The 22,881-nt window shown below is 40.9% G+C and overlaps 1 protein-coding gene across 5 annotated transcripts in view; it reads left to right on the top strand.

The window, feature by feature from the left end:
- SPIDR (scaffold protein involved in DNA repair) overlaps positions 1-22,881 on the top strand; it is a 180,425-nt gene that overhangs the window by 144,493 nt on the left and 13,051 nt on the right. For 3 of the 5 annotated variants that reach the window (XR_014159397.1, XM_081873661.1, XM_081873658.1), the window contains 5 exons: positions 8,260-8,418; positions 12,951-13,038; positions 14,557-14,706; positions 14,807-14,866; positions 21,441-21,639. Coding sequence is in view for 4 of the 5 variants with exons in the window: in XM_081873661.1 (XP_081729787.1) it covers positions 8,260-8,418; positions 12,951-13,038; positions 14,557-14,706; positions 14,807-14,866; positions 21,441-21,639 (656 nt within the window). In the remaining variant the exon portion in view is untranslated. The remainder of the gene's footprint in view (positions 1-8,259; positions 8,419-12,950; positions 13,039-14,556; positions 14,707-14,806; positions 14,867-21,440; positions 21,640-22,881) is intronic. The other 2 variants (XM_081873659.1, XM_081873660.1) reach the window with 2 other exon arrangements.

The raw sequence follows: 22,881 nt of genomic DNA, 5'->3' as shown, positions 1-22,881 counted from the left end.
GGGGGGGGAGATCCAGATAACTACTGACCTGTGAGCTTGATATTGATACTATGAAACGTCCTAGAACATAATTAAACTGTCAGTCTGTGAGCATTTATAAAAGGATGCTGAGATTACTAAGACCCAGCATTGGTTTCTCAGAAACAAGTCATGCCAGGATGGAGCAAGCATGTTTTCTGCTGCTCCAGAGACTAGGACCCGAACCAATGGCTTCAAGTTATTTAGTCGAGATTCCTGCATTGCAGTGGGTTGGGCTAGATGACCATTTTGGTCCCTTCCAGCTCTACAATTCTATGAACCTATGGTAGTCAAAGTGGTGCCCTCTAGATGTTGTTGAGTTGCAACTCCTATCAACCCTGACCATCAGCCATGCTGGCTGGGGCTAATGGGAGTTGGAAATCCAACAATATATGTCGGCTACTCTTCCTCTCTAGAGAGCTGAAGTTCAGAGCTGGCTCCCATTGATCATCCCTGAGACCTTTTGCTGTGTATAGCACAGAAGAGGAAGGTTTCAGAGGGTGAAAAAGGGGGAGAGAGTTTGGATTTGATATCCCGCCTTTCATTCCCTTTAAGGAGTCTCAAAGCGGCTAACAATCTCCTTTCCCTTCCTCCCCCACAACAAACACTCTGTGAGGTGAGTGGGGCTGAGAGACTTCAAAGAAGTGTGACTGGCCGAAGGTCACCCAGCAGCTGCACGTGGAGGAGCGGAGACGCGAACCCGGTTCGCCAGATTACGAGACTACCGCTCTTAACCATTACACCACACTGGGAGGAGATGTCCTTAGCAAATACTGAAGAGTGCTGAGGCATTTTGTACCTGTCTGTATGCCACAATACATACTAATGCAGGTGGCCTTCTATTTACATTTCAGGAAATCTGTACATTTTTAACAGTATCTTGAGGGAAGACTGTGGCCCTAAGCATAAATCCCATTGAGTCATCATGAGTATAGCTAGGACAGGGCTGTAATGTAGCATATAAGGATGTTTCTGCATGTTTCATTTAATGCTACATAGTTAATGCTCTAGTGCAGGGGTTCCCAAACCATGTGCCATGGACCACCAGTTGCCCATGAGCTTCGTTCTGGCTTATCTGTAAAAATACAATTAAAAATCACACAATATCTGGCATAGCACATTACAATTACTACAGTGGGGCAGAAAACTCAATAAGTGGTCAACCAAGACCTGTAGCAATTTACAGGTGGCATGTAGGGAAAAACATTGGGCAAACCACTGCTCTAGTGCAATCTGCTAGAGTTGGAATTTCAGCTGTGGTTGCACACTTCAAACTGTTTTTCCTGCTGACATTCCCTGACCCCATGCATACTACAAATGCATAAGAGGTTGGCACATATGGCACATTACAAGTGGGCAGTCACCCAGGTTCTGTTTATTTTATTGGCTGTAAAAGACATTGGCTGTAAAAGACATTTGTAAACCTGTCATTCTTAACAAGATGTGGTTTATGCTCAACTGTGCCTAGTGGTACAGTTCACAGCGATTGTTTCCAACCTTGCCATTAAAAAGAAAAGAAAACTACTGAGGTTGGTTATGCGCAATCATATGTTAGTGCATCAATTACAAAACCAATTGTTTTTGTGTTATTGTGCTTCTGTGAAGAAGAAGAAGAAGAAGAAGAAGAAGAAGAAGAAGAAGAAGAAGAAGAAGAAGAAGAAGTAGAAGTAGTAGTAGTAGTAGTAGTAAATAGGAATTTCAAAAGGTGAACACCAGGAAGTGTTGAATGGGAAAGGTGCAGGCAAGTAATACAGCTTAAAAGAGAAAAGTGTAGAAAAGGGGATATTAACATAAAGACACCACCATCAAAGGCCAAGACAATAGCACTATTCTACTGATTGTATGAAGGTGGTGTGCTATAGTCCTGTTTGAAGAAAAATAAAATGATCACAAATAAGGACTTAAAGCATTGAAAGGTACCAGGGAAAATATTAAAATGCAATAATTGGGGAGCAATACTGTCTAGAGATTGCAGAATAATGTAACAGTGCAATCCTAAACATGTCTATTCAGAACTAAACCCCATTGAGTTTAATCTGGCAGGCTCTTGGGTGTGTACAAGATTGCACCTTGAGAGCATGGGTGTAGCGGGGGGGGGGCAGGGAGTGGCAGCTGCCCCCCCAAATCAATGAAAATACATGAAAATACATAGCAAACTAAGGTTTTGTCCTCCCCCAAGAAAAGGCCTGGCCCCTTCCCCCAAGAAAAATCCTGGCTACGCCCATGCCTGAGTGAACTAATCTTATCAATTCTGGACACAATAGCTTTTATGGAACCATCCTTCATTATACACCTTTAGGCACCAGGCAAAAATGTTCTTCTTTAACCAGGCCTTTGACTGATTGACATTCAGCGCCCTTTTAAAATGTGTTGGGGAGGAGGGGTTATTGGGTTGTTCTTGTTTTTGATTTTATTATGTGTTTTGTGTTTTTATATTGTGATTTTATGCTGTGAACCACTCTGAGACCTGCGGGTATACTACTACTACTACTACTAATAATAATAATAAATCTGCTAAACATGGAAATAGTCATATGTGCTTCTCTGTAGATATGAAAAGATTTCTAGCTTAGATTTTCAAGTTAGCTGTCATGATGTGGAAAATTTTCCATTTCATAAGTTCATTAGTATGAATGAATGGATGTCACTAACAAATAAATATTAGCAAGCGCAACAGTTTCAAAGTTTTTAGCTTAGTTTACAAAATACCCCCTACCCCTCAAAAAGCTAAAGAAGATACCTGTAGGGAAACAGAAATTTTATGATTGCTAATTTGTACAGAAACATTTTCCAATTCAATTTTTTCTGCAAAAAACATATCACTGCTTAGATGTAATTCTGATTAGTGCTATTCAGGTTCTAGTTTTTCAAGCTTTTATTTTTGGGGGATGTATTTCAAGGAGGATGCAATAGCTAGCATCTGCTGTGGGGGTGTGAGAATATTATACATCTGATAAAAGTGATGCAGAGCACTTTAAAGGTGATATGGAACACTTTAAATTGCTACAAGTAAGATGTACAGAAGAGCCCCTCTAGGGTTACAGACAAAAATAGGTTGTGTTTTGTGTCCTTTTGTTCCTACACATGTGTCTCTGATTCTGATTGCACTGGAGATAACATTTGCAGTGGGTGGAGGGATTTTGTTTGTGTTTGAGAGATTCAGATAAATTAAATCCCGTTTGGGTGGAGTTTCAAAGGTTGCTGTTGATTGTAAGCCACATCAGGAGAAGTTAAGGAGCTCCACCTCAAGACTTGACCAGACAAGTTGGTGGATTGGAACTCTGTAGGCACAGTTTTGTGCCTTTTTTTTTTTTTTTTTTTACAAAGCAGCACAGAAATTTTATTTTGTGTGCGTGCACCTCCTCATGCTTTAGTTGCTTCTAGGAGGGCGCATACGCAAAGAGATAAGAGTCTCCTGTCAGGGAGCAGGCATAATCAGGAGCACCCTATCTTGGATGAGCAAATGTTGCCATATATATCAGGAGGGTGGGCTGGACACTTAAACTTTTTTATAGCGTCTCCTTTTTTCCTCCCTCCTCATCTGAGCTTTGAAGAAATAAATACATCAACAGAAGCCTGAGGGGTCAGACTCCTGTTGTAAAGCATATAATTGTTCCCACTATTTTTTGTTTGTCTTCTTTACTCCTTTCTGCAACAGCCATTGCAGACCCCATGTTCTCACTACATTCTTCTTGTTCTAATGCCTTTCTTTTGAGCTGCACCTGTCTGTCTTATGGAGCGCTATTCAGTCTTACTCCTTTGGGGGAGCAAAATGTATACAAGGAAACACAAGCCTCTAACCATGTTGTGGGTTTTACATGTATAATTACTGAATAGAAATCCCTTTTCCACCTTTTCCAAGAAGGATGACTAACTAGGAGGGGGCATGATGACATAATACCATAATCATTTCCAAATATCCACTTGGAAGTGAATAAATCTAAGCATTACCACCACACTCATAAAAATGCAAAATAATTGGCCTCGCCTTCCCTCTCCCCTGCCTCCAGCTCTTTTAGGAAATTAACAGAATATTCCCAAGCTTTGAAATGAGATTCACCGTGGCCTAGTTCACAGATTGGTAAATCTGTGTCTGGCCTGTGCCATTGCAGATATATGCCCCCCAATACAAAAATTTAAATAAATAGTTGCTCAGTAGAGAAAACTCAGTGTTATGAAGGACAGGCCTACTTTAGCCTTAAAAACCTGACATGCCAGGTTTTTTTTGTGTAGGACTTTTAAAAATATGTATTTATATTTGGTGTGGAGGAATGTTAAATGTTGCTGGTTGTCTGTCATCTGTCTGTCTTGAGAGACAATGGTGTGTGCCTCTTAGGGTGAAGTCAAACTGCTGTGTTAGCAGCACCCGAGGGACCTCCCCGGCGTCAGGCACACCAGGTTCTGCCCAACATTGCAGGTGCCCAGTGCATGCGTGTGACATCAAATGGTGGGAGAAGGGCTGTGAGGGCCGTTGTATCCTCCCAAAGGCCTGATGTGACCTGGTTGCAGCCGCAGGAGGGCCCAGTGCAGTTTGGCGCAGTCACAGGAGGGCCCAATGGAGCCCGCCCAGCTGTGAATATTGAGGGGGCCCGGCCCCTTCAGTGAAATGGGGGAGGGGGACATGGGCCCTCATGGCCCTGCATAGATGGCATGCCTGCCCAGTGCACAAGCCTGGGCAGTGTGTATGGAGCCAACAATACTCCCCTCTTGCTCTTGCTGCTGCTGTGCCCCAAAGGAAAGCAGAGCAATATATCTGGCACCAGCTTGGCTGCAGGACTTGCCAGAAGGAGGCATACAAGGCGCCGTCCAACCATATTAGGGACTCCACTCAAGATTTGTTTAGGGTTCACCCTTAGCCTTTTCTTCTCCTGAAGATATCCCACAAGGCAGCGGAGGTTTAGGAAAAGGGTTTTCCTTTTCCTATTAGATGGAGCTACCTTCCCAGGTTGACAAGCTCCATCTGCCCCTCATTTCCCTCTACAGCATGTGCCCAAACTGCCTTCTTGACCGTTGAACCCACTGCTGGTCTCGTTCACTCATTCTGCCAGAGCCTATCTTCTCATGCAGGAGAAGACCCTAACTCACTGAGGGTTTGAGACCCATTGGCTACCCTCACCTGGTTTAGCTGGCCGGTCAAAGCCATTCCCAGGGTGTGGCTGCTGATAGCTTCTAAGAGCCACAGGTGAGAGCTGAGTGCAGGCTAGGGACCAAAGGTGGAAAAAGCACTCTGGAAGGAGCACAATGTGTCCCCTATCACCCCATACACCCCTAAATCGTGCTAACCTCCACTATACACGTCAAGCACATTGTTAACATTTTAAGGAGAAGTAGGTGAAGCTCATAGTGGGAGGAAATAAAAATCCTAATCTTTGCCTCCCTTCTTATCGCGTCTTGCCTTTGTTTCTTTGCTCTTCCCACTGAATCACATGTGCATTTTTCATCCATCTGTTCTCACACTCCCATCTTTTGTGCATTCTCCAGAGTTAACCACACACCTAATGATATCTTTTTGTCTTCGGGCATCTGCACATGTTGTTGCAGCGTTAACTGCAGGGAAAATCATTTTTACCCCAGGATGGTTTCCACCTGTTTTGATGTTGAGCTAGAAGTAGGCATCTCTTTCCCTGAAGGTTATTTCCTTACCGCTAATGAATTGACTCTAACCACGCATAACTTTTTTATTTATTTAAAATTTCTGCCCCACCTTTTTGCAAAAAGAAGAAAAGGAGAAGTCCTGTTGTGCCTGCAAGGCACCTAGGTACAGTTGTAACCAGTATTTGGAGACAATAAGAGAGAACCATGAATGCAGCTCTAAACTTGGAGAAAGGAGGGATAAAATGGCAGTCAATGATTACTGACTTTTTCAGTATTTATATACTGCTTTTCATGAAAAGGTTCATAACAAGTTTCCGTAACAAACATGCAGTTTGAAAATCAACAATACTTCCATGATAACAGCAAACAGTATTCATATCAGTTAGATGGGGATGCATTTGTTTGCTGGGTTAGCAAGGTGGTGGTGATTGCTAGTTTTAGAGCGCGTTTTCAACAAAGTAACAACATCCCGAGTTGTACTTTCTTGGCACAAAGTCAAAGTGAAACTATTGGAGTCACATTGGATGGCTATCTAGCTTAGTTCTACCTTTCTGACTGTAGCAGCTTTACTTATTCATTAAACTTATTTGTATATTGCATTTCATTATGCATGTCCTTCCACGGAAGCTCACAATAAGAATATTAGTGTAATAATTCATAAGGATGCTTCCTGTAGGGCACTTACTGGAAGGCCTGGGAGGGAAGGACAAGAAATTCTAGCTTTGAATATGTTTAAATATGTCTCTTCTCCTCTCTTGTAATCCTTCCCACAGAACAGTTGCTGGTAGATGGCCCTGGGGTGGGGGATTCCCATTGGAGCAGGCTGTGTCTTACCAGAACCTCAGTTTATTCACCCTAATCCAGCACATTAACTGAGTTTCCTCTGTCTCTCCTGTTGGCATGGAGAAATAGAACTGGGTGTCATTTTGTATTGATGACACATCACCTCAAACCACAGATAACTTTCCCCAAGGGTTTCAAGTAGATTTTAAATGGAATAGGTGATACACTGGACTCCTGCAGAACACATTGTGAAGGCAGACTTTACGAGACATGGATTCACACAAAACTCTAAGTCATGGTTTGTTTAAGACAGGGCCAGCCTGCTCATGAGGCTTGGTGAGGCAGTTGCCTCAGGTGGCAGACTGGGGACAGCTGGGAGGGTTGGCAGATGGGGGGGGGGCGGAAGTGCACTGCGTGCTGCCACCACTTTTCACCCACCACTGGCTCCTCTGCTGCTTCCACTGCTGCCTGCTCCTCTCCAGCCTCCTGTTCCCTCCTCTACTGCCTTCAGCATGCCAGGGCTTCCTTGGGCCTCCTTCAGTTGTTGTTGTTGTTGTTGTTGTTGTTGTTGTTATTATTATTATTATTATTTATACCCCGCCCATCTAGCTTCCAACAGAACACTAAAATACAATAACCTATTAAACATTAAAAGCTTCCCTAAACAGGGCTGCCTTCAGATGTCTGCTAAAAGTCTGGTAGTTGTTTTTCTTTTTGACATCTAGTGGGAGGGCGTTCCAGAGGGCAGGTGCCACTACCGAGAAGGCCCTCTGTCTGGTTCCCTGTAACTTGGCTTCTCGCAGCGAGGGAACCACCAGAAGGCCCTCGGCGCTGGACCTCAGTTGCCTCAAGCAGCAGCAGAGGAGGATGTAATGGCGACAGAAGGAGGTGATGGACAAGGGCAGGGTGGCATTTTTTGTTTTGCCTCAAGCGGCTAAACATCCTGGGCCTGGCACTGGCTTAAGAAATCACATGTCAACCACAAGGGGTCCTACAGACTATCAAACAAACGGCTTGTTTCTCCGACATCCCCATCCCCACCCTGCTGTTCTTGCCTCTCGTGGCTTTTTAGTTTGGTGAACGTCTGATGTGGGGTCAAGTAAACCATTGTTTTAAAAAAGTGCTGGGTTTAGTCATATAGCTAACATAAACCAGGATTCATAAACCAGCAACATGGTTTCAAATCTGCTGAGCAGGATTTACAAATAGCACTAAGCCATGTGTGAACCAGGCTGATATTTGTATAGGAGGGAAGAGCATTGGAACTCAACTCAGCCCATTACTCCAGGAAGTCACTAAAGTCGTAAGAACTCAAAAAAGAGCCTGCTGGATCAGGTCAGTGGTCCATCTAGTCCAATTTCCAGTTCTCACAGCTGCCTGTGGAAGGACTGAAAGCAGGATCTGAGAGCAGCACTTGCAATTCTTAGCAATTGGTATACAGAAACTTACTGCCTCTGATAGTAAAAAGTACTAGGAATCATTGCCTTGTGGGGTGGAGGAGATTAATTTTTTGTTACATCCTTATACTTTAAAGCACCATGTGAAATTTCTTCATGGATACATATAAAGATAATGAAACTGCCTTCTGTAGAGTCAGAGGCTACATATTCTCTTCCTTGATTGGCAGCTGCTCTCCAAGGTCTCAGGCAGAGGACGTCCCATCATTTGGATCTTTTTAACTTGTGTAGCTACAGTAAATCAGTTTTGCTACCAGTTGTGATGCATTAAGATTTCATCAGAATTTAATAAGCCTTTACGAAAACTCAAGGCTTCTGTCCTGTGAACAAATGTTTAATTCTGAGATGTTGGAGAGCTCCTTTGGGCATGCCACTAACAGACTAAATTTTATACACCTTTTTGTAGGTTGTGCCTCCTCGTTCAGGATGCCTATGGAATATTCAGTGAGGTACAATTTCATGCCCTGTTTTCTTCAGAACAGATAGAAGAATGTATCCAAAAATGGGAAGGAAAATACTGTTGTTTATCAGGAATTAAAATTTTGCAGAGACTTACTAGAGGGAGGTAAGAATAACATCATAAGTTTATCTTCCAGAACAGTATCTGTGTTAGTCTAATAGCCCAGACTCTTTATCCTGGGTTTGTGGGTTTGAGCCCTACGTTGGGCAAAAGAGTCCTGCCATGCAGGGGATTGGACTATAGGACCCTCAGGATCCCTTCCAACTCTTCAATTCTGTCCTTGTGTAATACAGCAAAAACACCAGCACCTTAAACACTAACAATTTTATTAAGGCATAATAACTCCCATGGTCTTTGAAGTGTCACAAGATTCATTGTTGTCTGTGCTTTAAGATTATGCTTTTATTATGTTCATTGAGCCCTATATTCCAAACAAAGTGCTTGATTAACCTGAAGGTAGGCTGTATGAACTCTGTATTGATTTGTAATGTTTTGTTGGTCTCTGGACCGTAATAAAGATTGTTGTTGTTGTTATGCTTTTATGGTGTTTCTGGACTACAACTCTCATCATTCCTGACCCTCAGCCATGCTAGCTAAGCTGGTAGGAGTTGGAACAATATTCGGAAGGCCACAGGTCCCTGCCATCCCTGATATAAACAATGGGTGACAAACCTGCATTATGAATGCTATAAGTGGCACTGACAGGATTTGAGGCAGAGAGAGCAAAAATCTGACTAATACAGAAACTCAGGCTTCACATACCTGCACTGTGCTGCTTGCCAGACACAAAGCCACAGCAAGGCATTGGGGGAAAGCTGCATATGGTACTATGGTGCATGGCAGTGTGCCACCCCATTGTGACTCTTGGCAGAAAGGTTGGCCAGGGTCCTCTAGATTGTTCAGTAGTCACACAATTTGGAACCTGTAAAAAAAGGGAGGGGGGGAGTTGCATTCAAGCAATCTCACTCTTATTATTTAAAAATTAGAAAATAGTTTGCATTTAGAAAATTAAAAATGTCAATGTAACGAACCAATTATCCTGTTTTCAAGTAAGATTTGATGCTTGGGTATAAATGATTGATCCTTTGAAACCTTTTAGTTATTCTCTCCACTAGATGATGGGAGTTGTAGTCCATAGGGCTGGAGGGCCGCAGGTTATCTTAACCCCCTGTTCTAAAGCATGATGTTTAAGCAGGTGAGTTAAGAGCACAGTGCCATGACCACAGTTTTATTTGGGTTTCTCTTTAAGAGAAGAGAGAAAATGGGAAGGTAGGTACCCTGCATGAGTGGCTATTGCTTTTTCACTCCACCATCACAAGCTGCACTTCACGAAATGCTGTGTTTTGTACAAATATTTTAAAAATGAGCCTTTCTCTCCACATTAAAGAGAGAAGGCTCATAATGGCGCGCGCCTTCCCCTCTGTCCCCGGAGATTGCGGGGCAGGCAACGGGGAGAAGCAATCTTCTCCCCACCGCCCCTTGCTTTAAACAGGTCTGGGGACAGAGGGGAAGGCACACGCCTTCCCCTCTGTCCCCGGACCCCTTTTGAACCAAGGGGCGGCAACGGGGAGAAGCGATTCTCCCCGCTGCCCCTTCCCTTGCTTTAAAACAGGTCCGGGGACAGAGGGGAAGGCGCGCGCCTTCCCCTCTGTCCCCGGACGGTCTCCATAGGAACGCATTGATTGATTTTCAATGCATTCCTATGGGAAACCGTGCTTCGCAAGACGAAAAACTTGCAAGAAGAAAAAACTTGCGGAACGAATTAATTTCGTCTTGTGAGGCACCACCGTATACTGTATTGTAACAACAAGTTGAAGTGGTTCCCATGTTGCAGTTTGGGAATGCATAAAGGTCCTGGGCCTGAAAGGCTGGAAGACTACTCTTCTAAAGTACTCTTATCCATGGCGCTTTACCATTAAACATACATTATAAATATATTGCTGCTCTGCCCCAGTTCATGCTAGCATTTCTCAAGGGCGTTCTGTTCTCATGGACTTGACAGTGTAACCTCAAGGGTGACTAGCCAGTGTGGTGTAGTGGTTAAGAGCGGTAGTCTCGTAATCTGGGGAACCAGGTTCATGTCTCCGCTCCTCCACATGCAGCTGCTGGGTGACCTTGGGCCAGTCACACTTCTCTGAAGTCTCTCAGCCCCACTCACCTCACAGAGTGTTTGTTTTGGGTGAGGAAGGGAAAGGAGAATGTTAGCCGCTTTGAGACTCCTTAAAGGGAGTGAAAGGCAGGATATCAAATCCAAACTCTTCTTCTATCGCTTCAGCTTTTCCTCGTAATGAAGACATTTGTTATCCCTGACCTTTTTTTATTGCCCTTCTGAGTTTTTGAGAGGGGGAACTAGAACTGCATGCGGTTGTTACTAAAGCTGATGCATTATCAGCATGTAGGGCAGTATCTTTGTTTCCTGCGATCCTTGCATGCTATTGCTGTTACTCACATGACTACCAGCCTTCCCTGAGCTCTGCTACCTTAACCTGAATACTTTGTAGCTGCCTAACAGAGGGTGACTAATGAGAGATGGTGATAAAACTAGGAAAAGAGAGCAATGTGCTGAATTCTATATTTGTCAGAATTTGTCAGGTTTCTGTCATTCTGTGTAGGAAAAGAACTGGAACCAGTCCTCAGTGATTCCTAGCAATTTAGGTAAAATCTTCCACTGACTAGAGGCTCTGTCATTAAAACCTTATGTCTTAAAAACAATTAAAACCCATCTTTCCCTTGATTTGTCATCCTTATCCCAGACTGTTTCATTTGTTGTGTAGTGCCCAAGAGTTGTAAGCCCATAAGCAATATGAGCACAATAGTATTGTGTTTTCCTGATGATACATACTTTGAATCAGCAGTAATCCACAGAGATTAAATACTAGCTCGCCAGAGGTGTGCCCCTTCCAATTCCACTGATCACATTATTTATTTTATTTATTAACTAAATTTATAAGCCGTCCTTCATTCATGGATCATAGGGGAGTTGTAACAACATTAGGGCTCCAACTCCACTTGAGTGGAGTTGAGCCCTGGAACTTCCCAATTAACTCTTGTATTGCCAGGAAGATATCACTACTTGCCATCATTGTGTTTCCATGGAATTATTCTGTTTTGGTGGCCTTTCCATCTCTCCTCTGTCTCTTTTGCGACATACTTATCTTCATCTTTCATTAGTCCCATATCTCTTGACATTTCCTCTTGAGTCTCTAGCTGTACAGTGTAAATGTGGAGCTCTTCCCCCTTCCCATTTCTCAGTCAATTTGGGAAAAACCTTTATCTCTACTTTTTCACAGTCATACCACCACCTTTCCCTTTTTTTCTCTTCCCAAAGTTGGTGACTCTTAAGAACTACTGCTTTCATCTTTGTATCTACTGATAAACTTCTTTTTTAAAAAGGCTAGTAATCTCTTGTTAAGTTTTCGCATCAGTTTGCTAGCCTTCCATCCTGCCTTTTTTTACCACTTCTGTTATTTCAGCAGGGGGATTCTGAATTATTCTTCCTTTTGCTTTGCTAATGCAATGATCCTGACCTTTAATCTCTGCATTGGCACACTGTTGTTTTCTACTGTATATCTACTTCAAACACTTTTTACATTTAACATGCTCTACCTCTTTGCCAAGGCCTGTTGTCCTAGACATTCGGCTTCCCTACAGCCAGCATTGGTAGATTGGATGAATTCTATTATCCTTCCCATGTTATCATTGCCCCGCTCTGTAGTTGGTGGTGCTGGCATGGGAAAGAATTACATAAGTTGCCTGACTGGCATTGTTCTTCTTTATAGACATTGCAAAAAATGAATCTGATTAGCTATGTATTTGGTTCTTATTCTTCTCCTTATTCTTCTGTTTACTTCACACACTTTGTGCCAGCTTTTCTGTCAACTATTCCCTTGGTTTTCTTCTCCCATTCCTTTTTAGTCTACCACGTCCCAATGCCCAAGATATCTCTAGCAGGATTCAGCTTCTGATATTAGCAAAAAGAGCACCTAGCACAACTCATCAGACCTGTAAGATTGTATTTTCCAGCATACATATAATTTTAATTTTATGAAAGTGCATGACAATTGGTTTGGGATTTTACTTCCTTAAAAAAAAAAAAAAGAGTATGATGAGAGAATGCTTTGTGTACTATGGGCTCAGATCATATTACTGTGTAACAAGTTATTGTATCATATACAAGCTCATTCTGAAACTTGGACAATTCCAACACAGTTTGTTCATAGATATATTCCTCTTCTATATTGTTAATAGTTAGTGTCTACAAATGGAGACAATTTCTTAACCCTAGGTAGTAGCTATTATTTATTTGCCTAAGAAATAATATCCAATAATAATATTAGAAATATGTAGATAGCACTTCCATAGAATTAAATTAGCTTATTCAACTTTTTTAAAAGCAGCAGTCAATTCCCCCCTCCCCCTTGGAACAGCAAAATGGAATTCCATTAGGGAAATTAAAATCTAGAATGCAATGTTCAATATGGCAGGAATTTGGTTTTGTGGTGTTTCAAATTATTGAAATTATCTGAATATAGCATTTTAAAGCATCGTAATACAGCATTGTAAAGCTAAATTTCACCATGTTTGTGTGTTGTCTGTTTTGTTTTGTTTTCTTCTTTGTTTTCTTCTTTTCTTCAAAGAGTGCCGGGACTTTTTAGCCTAATAGACAGTTTATGGCCACCATTATTGCCTGTAAAAGTTCATGGTCAAAGTCAAGAGAGTGAAATGGTAAGCTGCTGTTTCAAACTCCTCCTTTCCTTTTCATTTGTTCTTCATTTCAAATAGTGCTTTCAAAAGGCAGTAACTTTTAATTACCCATTTATCTATTATTTATTTATTTATTTCTAGTATCACTCCTCCCCATCCCCCTTTTCATCCAAAAAGGCTTCCAAAGTAGTTTCTATATCAGCAAAAACTCAGACAGTTCCTACCCTCATGCTTATAATCTAAAGACATGACACAGAAGGAAAAAGGAATGAGGATAGAAGAGGAAAACAACAAACTCAAGCATCAGTTACAAAGAACCGACTGGCACTGAAATGGTTTAGGGCTAGTGAGAGCCAAATGGAGCCATTAGAGTAGATCTTCCCTCCTCTCCCTCTGCTACAGCTGTGTTTACATTATCATAATGCCTAGCATTTGTGTAGCACATTTCAAGTGTTTGACACGTAGGCCAGTACTACTGTTTAGCCTGTGTTACAGAAAAAGGTAGAGAGCTGAAGCTGAAACAAGATTTAGAATTTGGGTCTTCCCATATTGTAGATAGTGTTCTCCAACACTTGGTTAGCTCTTCTTTGAGCCAGGGGTGTCATAAGCAATCCTAGGAGCTATTTTTAATCACTGCCAGTTTCTATATATATTTGTTCATGTCCATCATTTTTAGCAACACAATGTTGCTAAAAGTACACATTCTTCTCCTTCTAAATTTAAATCTTTATGTTAATTTATTGTTTCTTCCTGGAAGGATCTGTGAGTCATCAGAACCCAGCGTATCAACGAGAAATGGGAAGAAATCCAGTCCCGGGCTGACATTTTGTGAGCAAGTCAGGGACGGGGATTAATAGCTAAACAGCTGTTTTCATTAATCCTAATTTATTTATGTTTTTAGTAACTCTCAGGCAATGACTCCCAAAATGAATAATATATTACTTCTATAGCACTAAACAAGAGATAAAAACATTGATCTATAATCTGTATAAATAGTGGATATTCTCCTGAAACAAAAAAGATTTGTTCTCATCATAACAAGGGGAGAGAGTCACGTTGCTTCATGTTCCCTATTATTCTCTCGCTGCTTAAGATTTAATTTGGCAGCATTCATGTTTCTCAGTGACGCGACTTCATCTGTTTATTGTCAAATTCACCCATGTGCTAAAATTCTCAAATGTCATAGAAATCATCGAAAGGCATGAAAATAATGGAATCCGTTTCATCCGTGACTACCATGACAAAAAAAAGATTTTTTGATTGTTGATTGTGCTTAGCTATGTTTTCTTGTGACATAGGTTCATGGGTGTAGCCACTCAGGAATGTATAAATGATATATTGTTCCAGATTATGCCAAAAGGGTCAGCCTTCTGACATTTGGAAGACAAGCTACGATTAACCATGCCTTAAGAAAAAGTTTCCCTATATCAAATGTGCCATTCTCAATCATTTTCACCACTTTACTCCACCAAGTAAATAAGTTTAATATAGAGCATTCACATTTTATGACCATGCCTATTTTGATTGCTTAATTTTCAGCAGATTACTGCTAACCTGCCTGCTCCTAGTTTCTGTTACATTATTGCTGCTCAACCGGACCAAAGACAAATTGATATAGATAACAGCGAAGAACAAATTTCAGATTTGTATTTCCCCCCAGCCGTGCACAATCTTGAGGAAATTCTTCAGGTATTCTTGTTGTCATCACAGGTTTTACAAGTGGCATATTTATTAGCATATTAACATGTTTGAAATTATGCATTTTGCTTACATTTTTATTGCATTTCAGATGGTTGGCTCACATCAGTGTTGCAGCTTTTGGGCACATGTTGTACATCGAAGACTGCAGGTAATTCTTTGAGTGGGCTGGTTAGTTGGTTTTAGAGGTCTGTGTCTTTGCAAACTAACAAAACATTTCTCTTTAAACATAGCTGGTCCAAACAATATATACAGTGGTACCTCAGGCTAAGAACCTAATTCGTTCTGGAGGTCCGTTCTTAACCTGAAACTGTTCTTAACCTGAGGTACCACTTTAGCTAATGGGGCCTCCTGCTGCCGCCGCGCTGCTGGAGCACGATTTCTGTTCTCATCCTGAAGCAAAGTTCTTAACCCGAGGTACTGTTTCTGGGTTAGCAGAGTCTGTAACCTGAAGCATCTGTAACCTGAGGTACCACTGTATATGTAGATGGTTCCTCTCTCTCTTTTTAGTCTTTTTTGGATATTATTTCCCAACCTTGAGCAGGAGGATACTGTTTCCGGTTAGTGGAAAGGAGACAGAATTTATCCCAATTCTTTGAGAGCCCATACATTTGCACTGTTTAAAGCAAGCAACAGGTAACTGATGCCATTCGATAACAATCAGAATAACAGGTATCTACAGCTCCTATCAGAACCACCCAGCGTAAGAGATGCTGAGTGTTGCAGTTCAACAACATCTGGAAGCACCACATTGGCTGTCCCGGATTACCTATGATGTGATTCTGCCTCATGGGATTTGGTCTGACTGCCGGCTGTCTATAGAGCAGAAATGGGAAACCCATGGACATCTGGTTAACCACAGAACAGAGTACTGGAGCAGGTGGACTTTTGGCCTCTTCCAACAGGCCCTTCTTACATTCTTATACAGTGGTACCTTGGCTTGGCTCCTGCATGCCACTAACCCAGAAGTAAGTGTTCCACTTTACGAACATTTTTCGGAAGCTGAAAGTCTGACACGGCTTCCGCTTGAGTGCAGGAAGCTCCTGCAGCCAATCGGAAGCCGCGCTTTGGTTTTCAAATAGTTTCAGGAGTCGAACAGACTCCTGGAATGGGTTAAGTTTGACAAGGTACCACTGTATTAACCTTTGCCCCTTCAGCTGTTAATTAGATTCCAGCCGCTTTCTGCCCTAGTCAGCAAGGTCAAGCAATATCAGGAGAGCCACAGTATCGTGCTCCTGATATAAAGAAAGAAGTTTACCAAAGCATTTGCAATTCAGCTAATAGTATATATACGGGTTGTAGGGATTAAAAAATAGATGGAAGGTGGGTGTACCTGCAGGGACCCTAACGTGTATTGAAAAAGATTGGGGAAGCATTGGCAAAAGGTGGATGAGGAGTTCTGCGGGTGGGAGGTTAAGGCACTTTCCCCAACAGTCCCAGCATGCACTTGAGGAGTGCATGCAGGCCAGGGGTTGTCGACCTGTGATTTGGACAGTTGAGGCTATAGCATTGCAAATGGGCTGATTACAAAAAGATTGGCAGATTGGAGAGAAATTTTTACTATGGTATGAATTGGGGCATTTGCTATTGCCGTAACCAGAAACCACCTTAAGATGCATCAATCTGACATCAGATTTATATTTGGGGAACAAAACAAGCACTGTTATATAATTATAGGAGCGATGACTAAAGTTCCTACACCTAAAAATTGCATTACAAAAACTGCATACGACTGAGCCATATTTCACCTACCCCTCCCTCTGTCTCTTAACAATCCAGGCGTGTTGTTGTTTTTCTCTTCTTCTGCAATAGTCCTACAAGTCCTGGTGTTTTCCCCTCACTTAACATTTCTATATTAGATAGTGGGCACTTGCTGGGGGTTGGGGTGGGAGGTTTTGTAGCTGCAGTACAGAGCAGCCCTGCCAATGGATGTAGTTCTTCAATGCTAGCAAAACGTATTTGAAGTCTCTTATTCGGTGGCTAACAATGCATAAAAATATTTGTAAAGTGGCCCATTAAATTAAAATCCAGTTAAACATGAACAAAATCTGAAACTTGTCATTTTGGATGTAACTCTAGAAAGTTCAGGTAAATGATTAGAAATAGTCCACTTCATAAAGATAGCCAAACTTAGGCTGAGTCCCTTTCTTTTAACTTAAGCGATGCATGATTAATTGTCTTAAAGCCATTATATGTTGTTGAAGGGCTAACTCCAAAGATTGAATTGGTCTTTTTTATAATAGAAAATTCTTTTTTTAAAAAATAAATATTGTGTGTTACCCAACAAATTAATTGTTGGCAAGTTGCATGCCCCAACATTGCTTCAAGCTGGTTGTGCTCTGCTCTCACATAAATTTGTATGCCTTCTGGATACATGGGCCTCACATTTGGAGGGAGTTAACATCCAGAGACTCAAGACACCAGCAAGCTCTGTTTAAATTGGTTTCTACTTCTAATTTCAGCTCAGTGTTTACTGGATGCTTCCTTATCCCTGGGCATATATGTTGAAAAGATATCATAGCTACTCAAGTAATTCACCTCAGATGTCTTTAATAAGTGATAATTCTAGATATAGTGTTTTATAGCCACAATCCAGTGTTTAAATCTTCAAGAATGATTTGAAAGAACCAAAAGAGTTTGATTTTGCAGCTGTGAAGATAAAAAAGGAACTTACCTTTGTAAACATTTTGGAATCAAAATGCCATGGCTGAAACTTGTTTACTGCTTCAGTCTTTGCCAGTAAAGATTTGTCCTTCGCACAAGTCTAGTGCATCATAAAATATGAAGGTGAAGACCTTGGCTTAGTTTGGTTTTCTCTTGTTGACTAACTTTTTCAGAACACACACAGAGAAAGAGAGAGAAACCCCTGTATGTACCCTGTATGAATTTATGCATTTTATTTATAAAATAAGATTTGTGCTTAACAATGATAAGATTTTTTTTTATCACCAGTGTTGTTCAGTATAGCTCTTTGAACTAGAACTCTACAGGACTTCACTTAATGTGAGGTGAGAAATGGAAACATGGCCATTTTTATTATTACTATTCAAAATAAGTATTATGGTACAAAAGGAAAATGAGGAAATATATTCCATCTGTGCTTGGGGGAGCTGTACTGTCGCATAACTCAATCCTGCTGCTGTTTTGTCTGTTTTGTCCTTTCTGTTCAGAACAAATTGACACAGAAACAGAAAGATGATGGTATTAAAATGATTTATTGTTATTTACTTTTTGGCTGACTGTCCCATTGGTCAGAATCTAAAGGTTAGAGTTTCAGATTTCTAATGTTTCTCCATGTGAGTCTTCTTTAAAAAAAACACCCTGAGTCTTTCAATTAACTTTTAAAATCTGTAGTTATGGAAAGTAAGTTCTGGGTATGAAGTATAAAAGTTTTTTTTTAAAGAACAATAGCAAAACTGAATTTAATAAATTGCCAAATATAAATTGCCAAATTGCCAAATATTTTGTCACTCATATTTTCCAACCTCTCTGCTATGCAGCTATTAAATAAATCATTAGATGGGTATATGTTTTTTTAAAATAAATATTTATATAAGTGGTGACATCCGAATGAAACCTTAACTCTACAGCTTCCAGAAGGGTAGGAATATCAACAAAAAAGGAGGCAAAATGATATTATTGTGTCACTTTAAAGACTAATCAACTTATTATGGCCACCAAAGCATTTGCCACAATATTTTTTTTAGCCCTTTAGAGTGCTGCAAATCTGTTTGTTGTTTCCCAGACAATACTGTCTTATTCTTTAAAAGTACAAATACTTCATTGTAACAAGCTGCAAATGATAGAGAAAAATAAAACAACATTGTATGCTTTTACCTAAGCATACTCACTTCAATAACCTTTGCTTATATATTTATATATAACATCATATTTCTAGTAAACTGCTTGGGTCCTAAAGGAGCCCAAAGACAGCTATAAGGTTTCTGTGAATAGTATGAGACTAGTATTGTGGAGGCCTGGGTTCAAATCCCCACTCAATCTTGAAGCTCATTGGGTAGCCTGTCTCTCAGCCTAACCTGTCCCATGGAGAATGGAGGAGCTGGAGAACCATGTTTTCCTTATAGGAAATATAGGGTATAAATTCAGGGAATAGTATGACTGTTTTTGCCATTAGCACTGATGGTATAGGACCAAAGAGCTCATCAAGTGTTCATTTATATTTTGGGTTAAAATAAATAAATCAGTAACTGCATTGATATTTTCAGTCTGTAACATTACGTAAACGCTTTCGGTAGTATTATGTAGATGCTTACAAGACGCCATTTTGCAGAAACAGTGAAGACATTTGGGGTTATGTGACTCCTCCCAGAGGGTTTTTTGTTCTAGTGGAGGTTTCTCTCAACAGAAGTGGGGAAAGGCAAAGTTCACTGATTCCCCCTTTCTCCTGAATCTCCCTGTGCAACTTCTAACACTGCTCCAAAGGGCTTCCAAGGGCAGATTAGATTTATTTTTTATAGTGGGTGGGGCGGGGGGATTTGGGGAACTACAAAAGGAAGAGAGAATCAGTGAAAATCTTCTCCCCACGCTTTCTATTCATGGAAGCAGCTGCTAGGGATAGGAGCCTTCCTTCCATGATTGGATTCAGCCCCTAGGCAGTTTAGTGATAAACATGAAAAAGTTATAAAAACTACAGACAAAATTAATCAAATTGCATTAGCTATATATTTTCCCAGTAAAATAATTAAATGTCCTAATTTTGAGCTGGAACTACTTCCAGTGTCAACCCAAAAGGTAGGCACTTTTACTATGAGTTCATTTGTTTTTGTATCCTTTACCTTTAGCTTGTTTTCCCCACTGTTCTGAGCAGGACATTTATGTTGTTTGGGTAGATGTATTTGTTTCTCCCATTATCTTTCATGAATCATCTGGTTTAAATGCATCCTTGAAAAATGTTGACATTTATCCAAGAGGAAAGATTCTAGGTTCATACCAACTGCAGTTTTTACCAAGGGAGTGGAGCATATCACGCAGCTTAATAATAATGCTTCTGGTGTTTTTCTTATTCAGAGGGGAAAAATGTGAATTTGTAGATTTCTTTAAATGAACTAGGTCAAAGTCATAATCTGACATCATGAATAAGAAGTGCTTTTTTTAGTTGATTAGTAAAGAAATGTTCAGGTAATACATTTGAAAACCCTAGTGCAGGCAAGGAAAACATTACAAGGAAACATTTACCGTACTTATTTCATTTAGGAGCTGCTTCCTATGAAGCATCTTGAAGCGATTTCACACTGTGTGGACCATTGTGGCACCCTCAAGAATAACAAATGTATTATTATGTAAGCTTTTATGGGATACAGCCCACTTTATCAGAAGTTTTGCCTTGAGTTTTAGGTATGCTGTGCAGGGGGAAATTGTAGACAATGAGGTCAAAAGATAATGAAAAGCAGGAAAATACAGTTGGTGATAGTCATGTTAACAGTGGTCATGCACATTGATAACATTGACATCCTGAAATTCCAAAGCCAATCAATACATGTAGCATGCTTTTCTAAAATGAAAAACCATTTGTCCTAATTCATTCTATAAGTGACGGCACTGAACTTCTTCATGGATTGTAATTCACTGGTTTCAAGTTGCAGGCTACCCCTCTGGAAAAGGAAAATGTTTATCCTTCTGTCTGCCAGTTTAACTGCTAAGATTTATGCTACAACAGTTAAGCAGCAATCTGTGGCAAGGCAAGATTCACGCAGTTCTGTTCCATAGACAGGGCCAGATTTAGGTTTGATGAGGCCCTAAGCTACTGAAGGTAATGGGGCCCTTTATATAGCAGGCGGGGCCCATTACTTACATCATAGGAGCCTACACAACACAAAACACTGTTGCTGTATGTAGGTTTTATTTTATTTGTTTTTTATCTTATATTTTGGAAATGTACATCCAGTTGTTTTTTTCCTTTAAATTTTTTGGGGGCCCCCAAGAGAGTGGGGCCCTAAGCTATAGCTTGTTTAGCTTATACGTAAATCTGGCACTGTCCATAGGACAGTTTACAGTTTATTGCAATCATTTGCTGCTTCAAGGTTGTATAATAGCTTCGGGTGTGAAAGCAAATGCAGTCCTTTTGTTAGTACAGTGGTACCTCCGGCTACTTACAGTGGTACCTCGGGTTACATACCCTTCAGGTTACATATGCTTCAGGTTACAGACTCTGCTAACCCAGAAATAGTGCTTCAGGTTAAGAACTTCAGGATAAGAACAGAAATTGTGCTCCAGCGGCGCGGCAGCAGCGGGAGGCCTCCTTAGCTAAAGTGGTGCTTCAGGTTAAGAACAGTTTCAGGTTAAGAACAGACCTCCAGAACGAATTAAGTACTTAACCACTGTATAGTAATGCCACATAAGGACTTCCCTGAGGTCTGAAGGCAGTAGTGGTGGTAATTGATGCTGTCCCTATGCATACAGTGATACTTTGAGTCTTAAAAATAAAATTTTAAAAATTGGTTTTCATAATAGAGAATTACATACTGTGAGTCTTATACTCAGTCCTTTGCTGTACTATTGTGACACAGCAAAGCATAGAACTAAGATCTATATCACGTTAAGTATTATAAAATTCAGCCTTCAGAATTAAAGGTTTAAATGCTACCTGCTAAACTGTGGATTATACCCACTGAACTGATTAATAGTTTTGATCTAATCCTGGAGAGAAAAAGTAATGCTTTGTTAAATTTTAATGAATTACTTATGCTTTTTCTTTCAAATTCTAGGTAACAGGCAGCACTCCTTCAAGCCAAAGGCAATTTTGGCTGTTTGTGACTACTTTCTCCCTGCAAAGTGGGGCTGGAACTCCAAAAACTCTGCCAGTTTCTATTGCTTCATCATGTGTGATCAGCGTAGAAGTAATGGAGGCACTGAAGAGCACATCCCCATGTGCAGTTTTCTTCAAAGATGCTCTATGTGGAAATGGTAAGCTCCAGCACAAGTGGAGACAGATAAATCTTAAATAAGATTCATAAGCTTCCTCGTGCCATTGCAAATTACAGCCTAATGAGTGTCTAGGGTGGCTCCTACTGCTGTCTGCAATTGACTTCCCACAAGCTGGTATACAAATTTAATAAATAAATATGATCTGTCCACACCAGTGAGCATAGCACGATGCTGTGAATGGGGCCATTTGTAGCCATTCACTGTAATTCTTGGATGCCAATTTTATGTTGTTTTTTAATTATTGCTAAAATACTTTTCTTGCTCTCTTTTTTAACAATCCCAAAAACAATCACCCCACAGCACCAGTAATTCATGAAAGAAAAACCAGTGATGTAGCTGCATGCTATGCCTTAAACCTAGTGTGTAATTTGGCCCTAAAAGATGCAGCGCAAAAGGAAAAGGGATGAGAAGAAGGAAAGAGACAAAATAAGTGAACTTGGGCACAAGTTCACAAAACAGCAGAGTACAGTAGTTATAATGACCAGCTGGAATGGACAGAAAACGAAACTGGTCTCACAGCAGATTCAGTGGAGCGTTCTTGATTCCTTTCTCTCTCCCTCTGCCACATCCTGATGGAATGGATGCTGGCATGTGAAGGAGGGGGGATTTGCTCAGTGGAATTGGTATATCAATAGAATCGTGGAGTATTCCTGTTTCTCATTCCTGCCTCTAGCCTCTTCAGGTAGCATTGTTGTACATAGCAAGTTGTTGTTGGGATACATTTATTTATATGTAATCAAGATACATTTGCCAAAGTGAGAGTTATGTCTTGCACACCACATTAGTGTAGCTATTGAGAAGGCCGTTGAAAGAAAGATGCACTGATGTGAGATCTCCTGTCTACTTTGATAACTACTTATGTTGCTGCACACATCATGTTGGTTTCATTTTTGTTATATCCCACCTTTCATTCAAGCAGCCTAAAGTGGTATACCTGGTTCTCCCCCTCCCCATTTAATCCCCACAACAACACTGTGAAGAAGGTTAGGACGAGAGGCAGTGACTGGCTCAAGGTCACCCAGCCAACTTTGTGGCCAAGTGGGGATTTGAACCCTGATCTCCCAGGTCCTAGTCCACCCCTCTAACCACTACTGTGGTCCCTCCTGCGGTCCTCTTAATAATGACCACTGTCCCTTTGTTCCCACCTAGAATTGCTAACATAGTATCAATGGTTGTGCTGGAAAAAAATAGACTTGGATTGTGCTCATGCCTAGGGTAAGT

The sequence above is a fragment of the Podarcis erhardii genome (genome assembly GCF_964252035.2).
Source record: "Podarcis erhardii genome assembly, chromosome: 8".
In the NCBI taxonomy this organism is placed as follows: Eukaryota; Metazoa; Chordata; class Lepidosauria; order Squamata; family Lacertidae; genus Podarcis; species Podarcis erhardii.
Note: the sequence above shows the minus strand (reverse complement) of the source record. Positions and strands in the feature narration are given on the sequence as shown.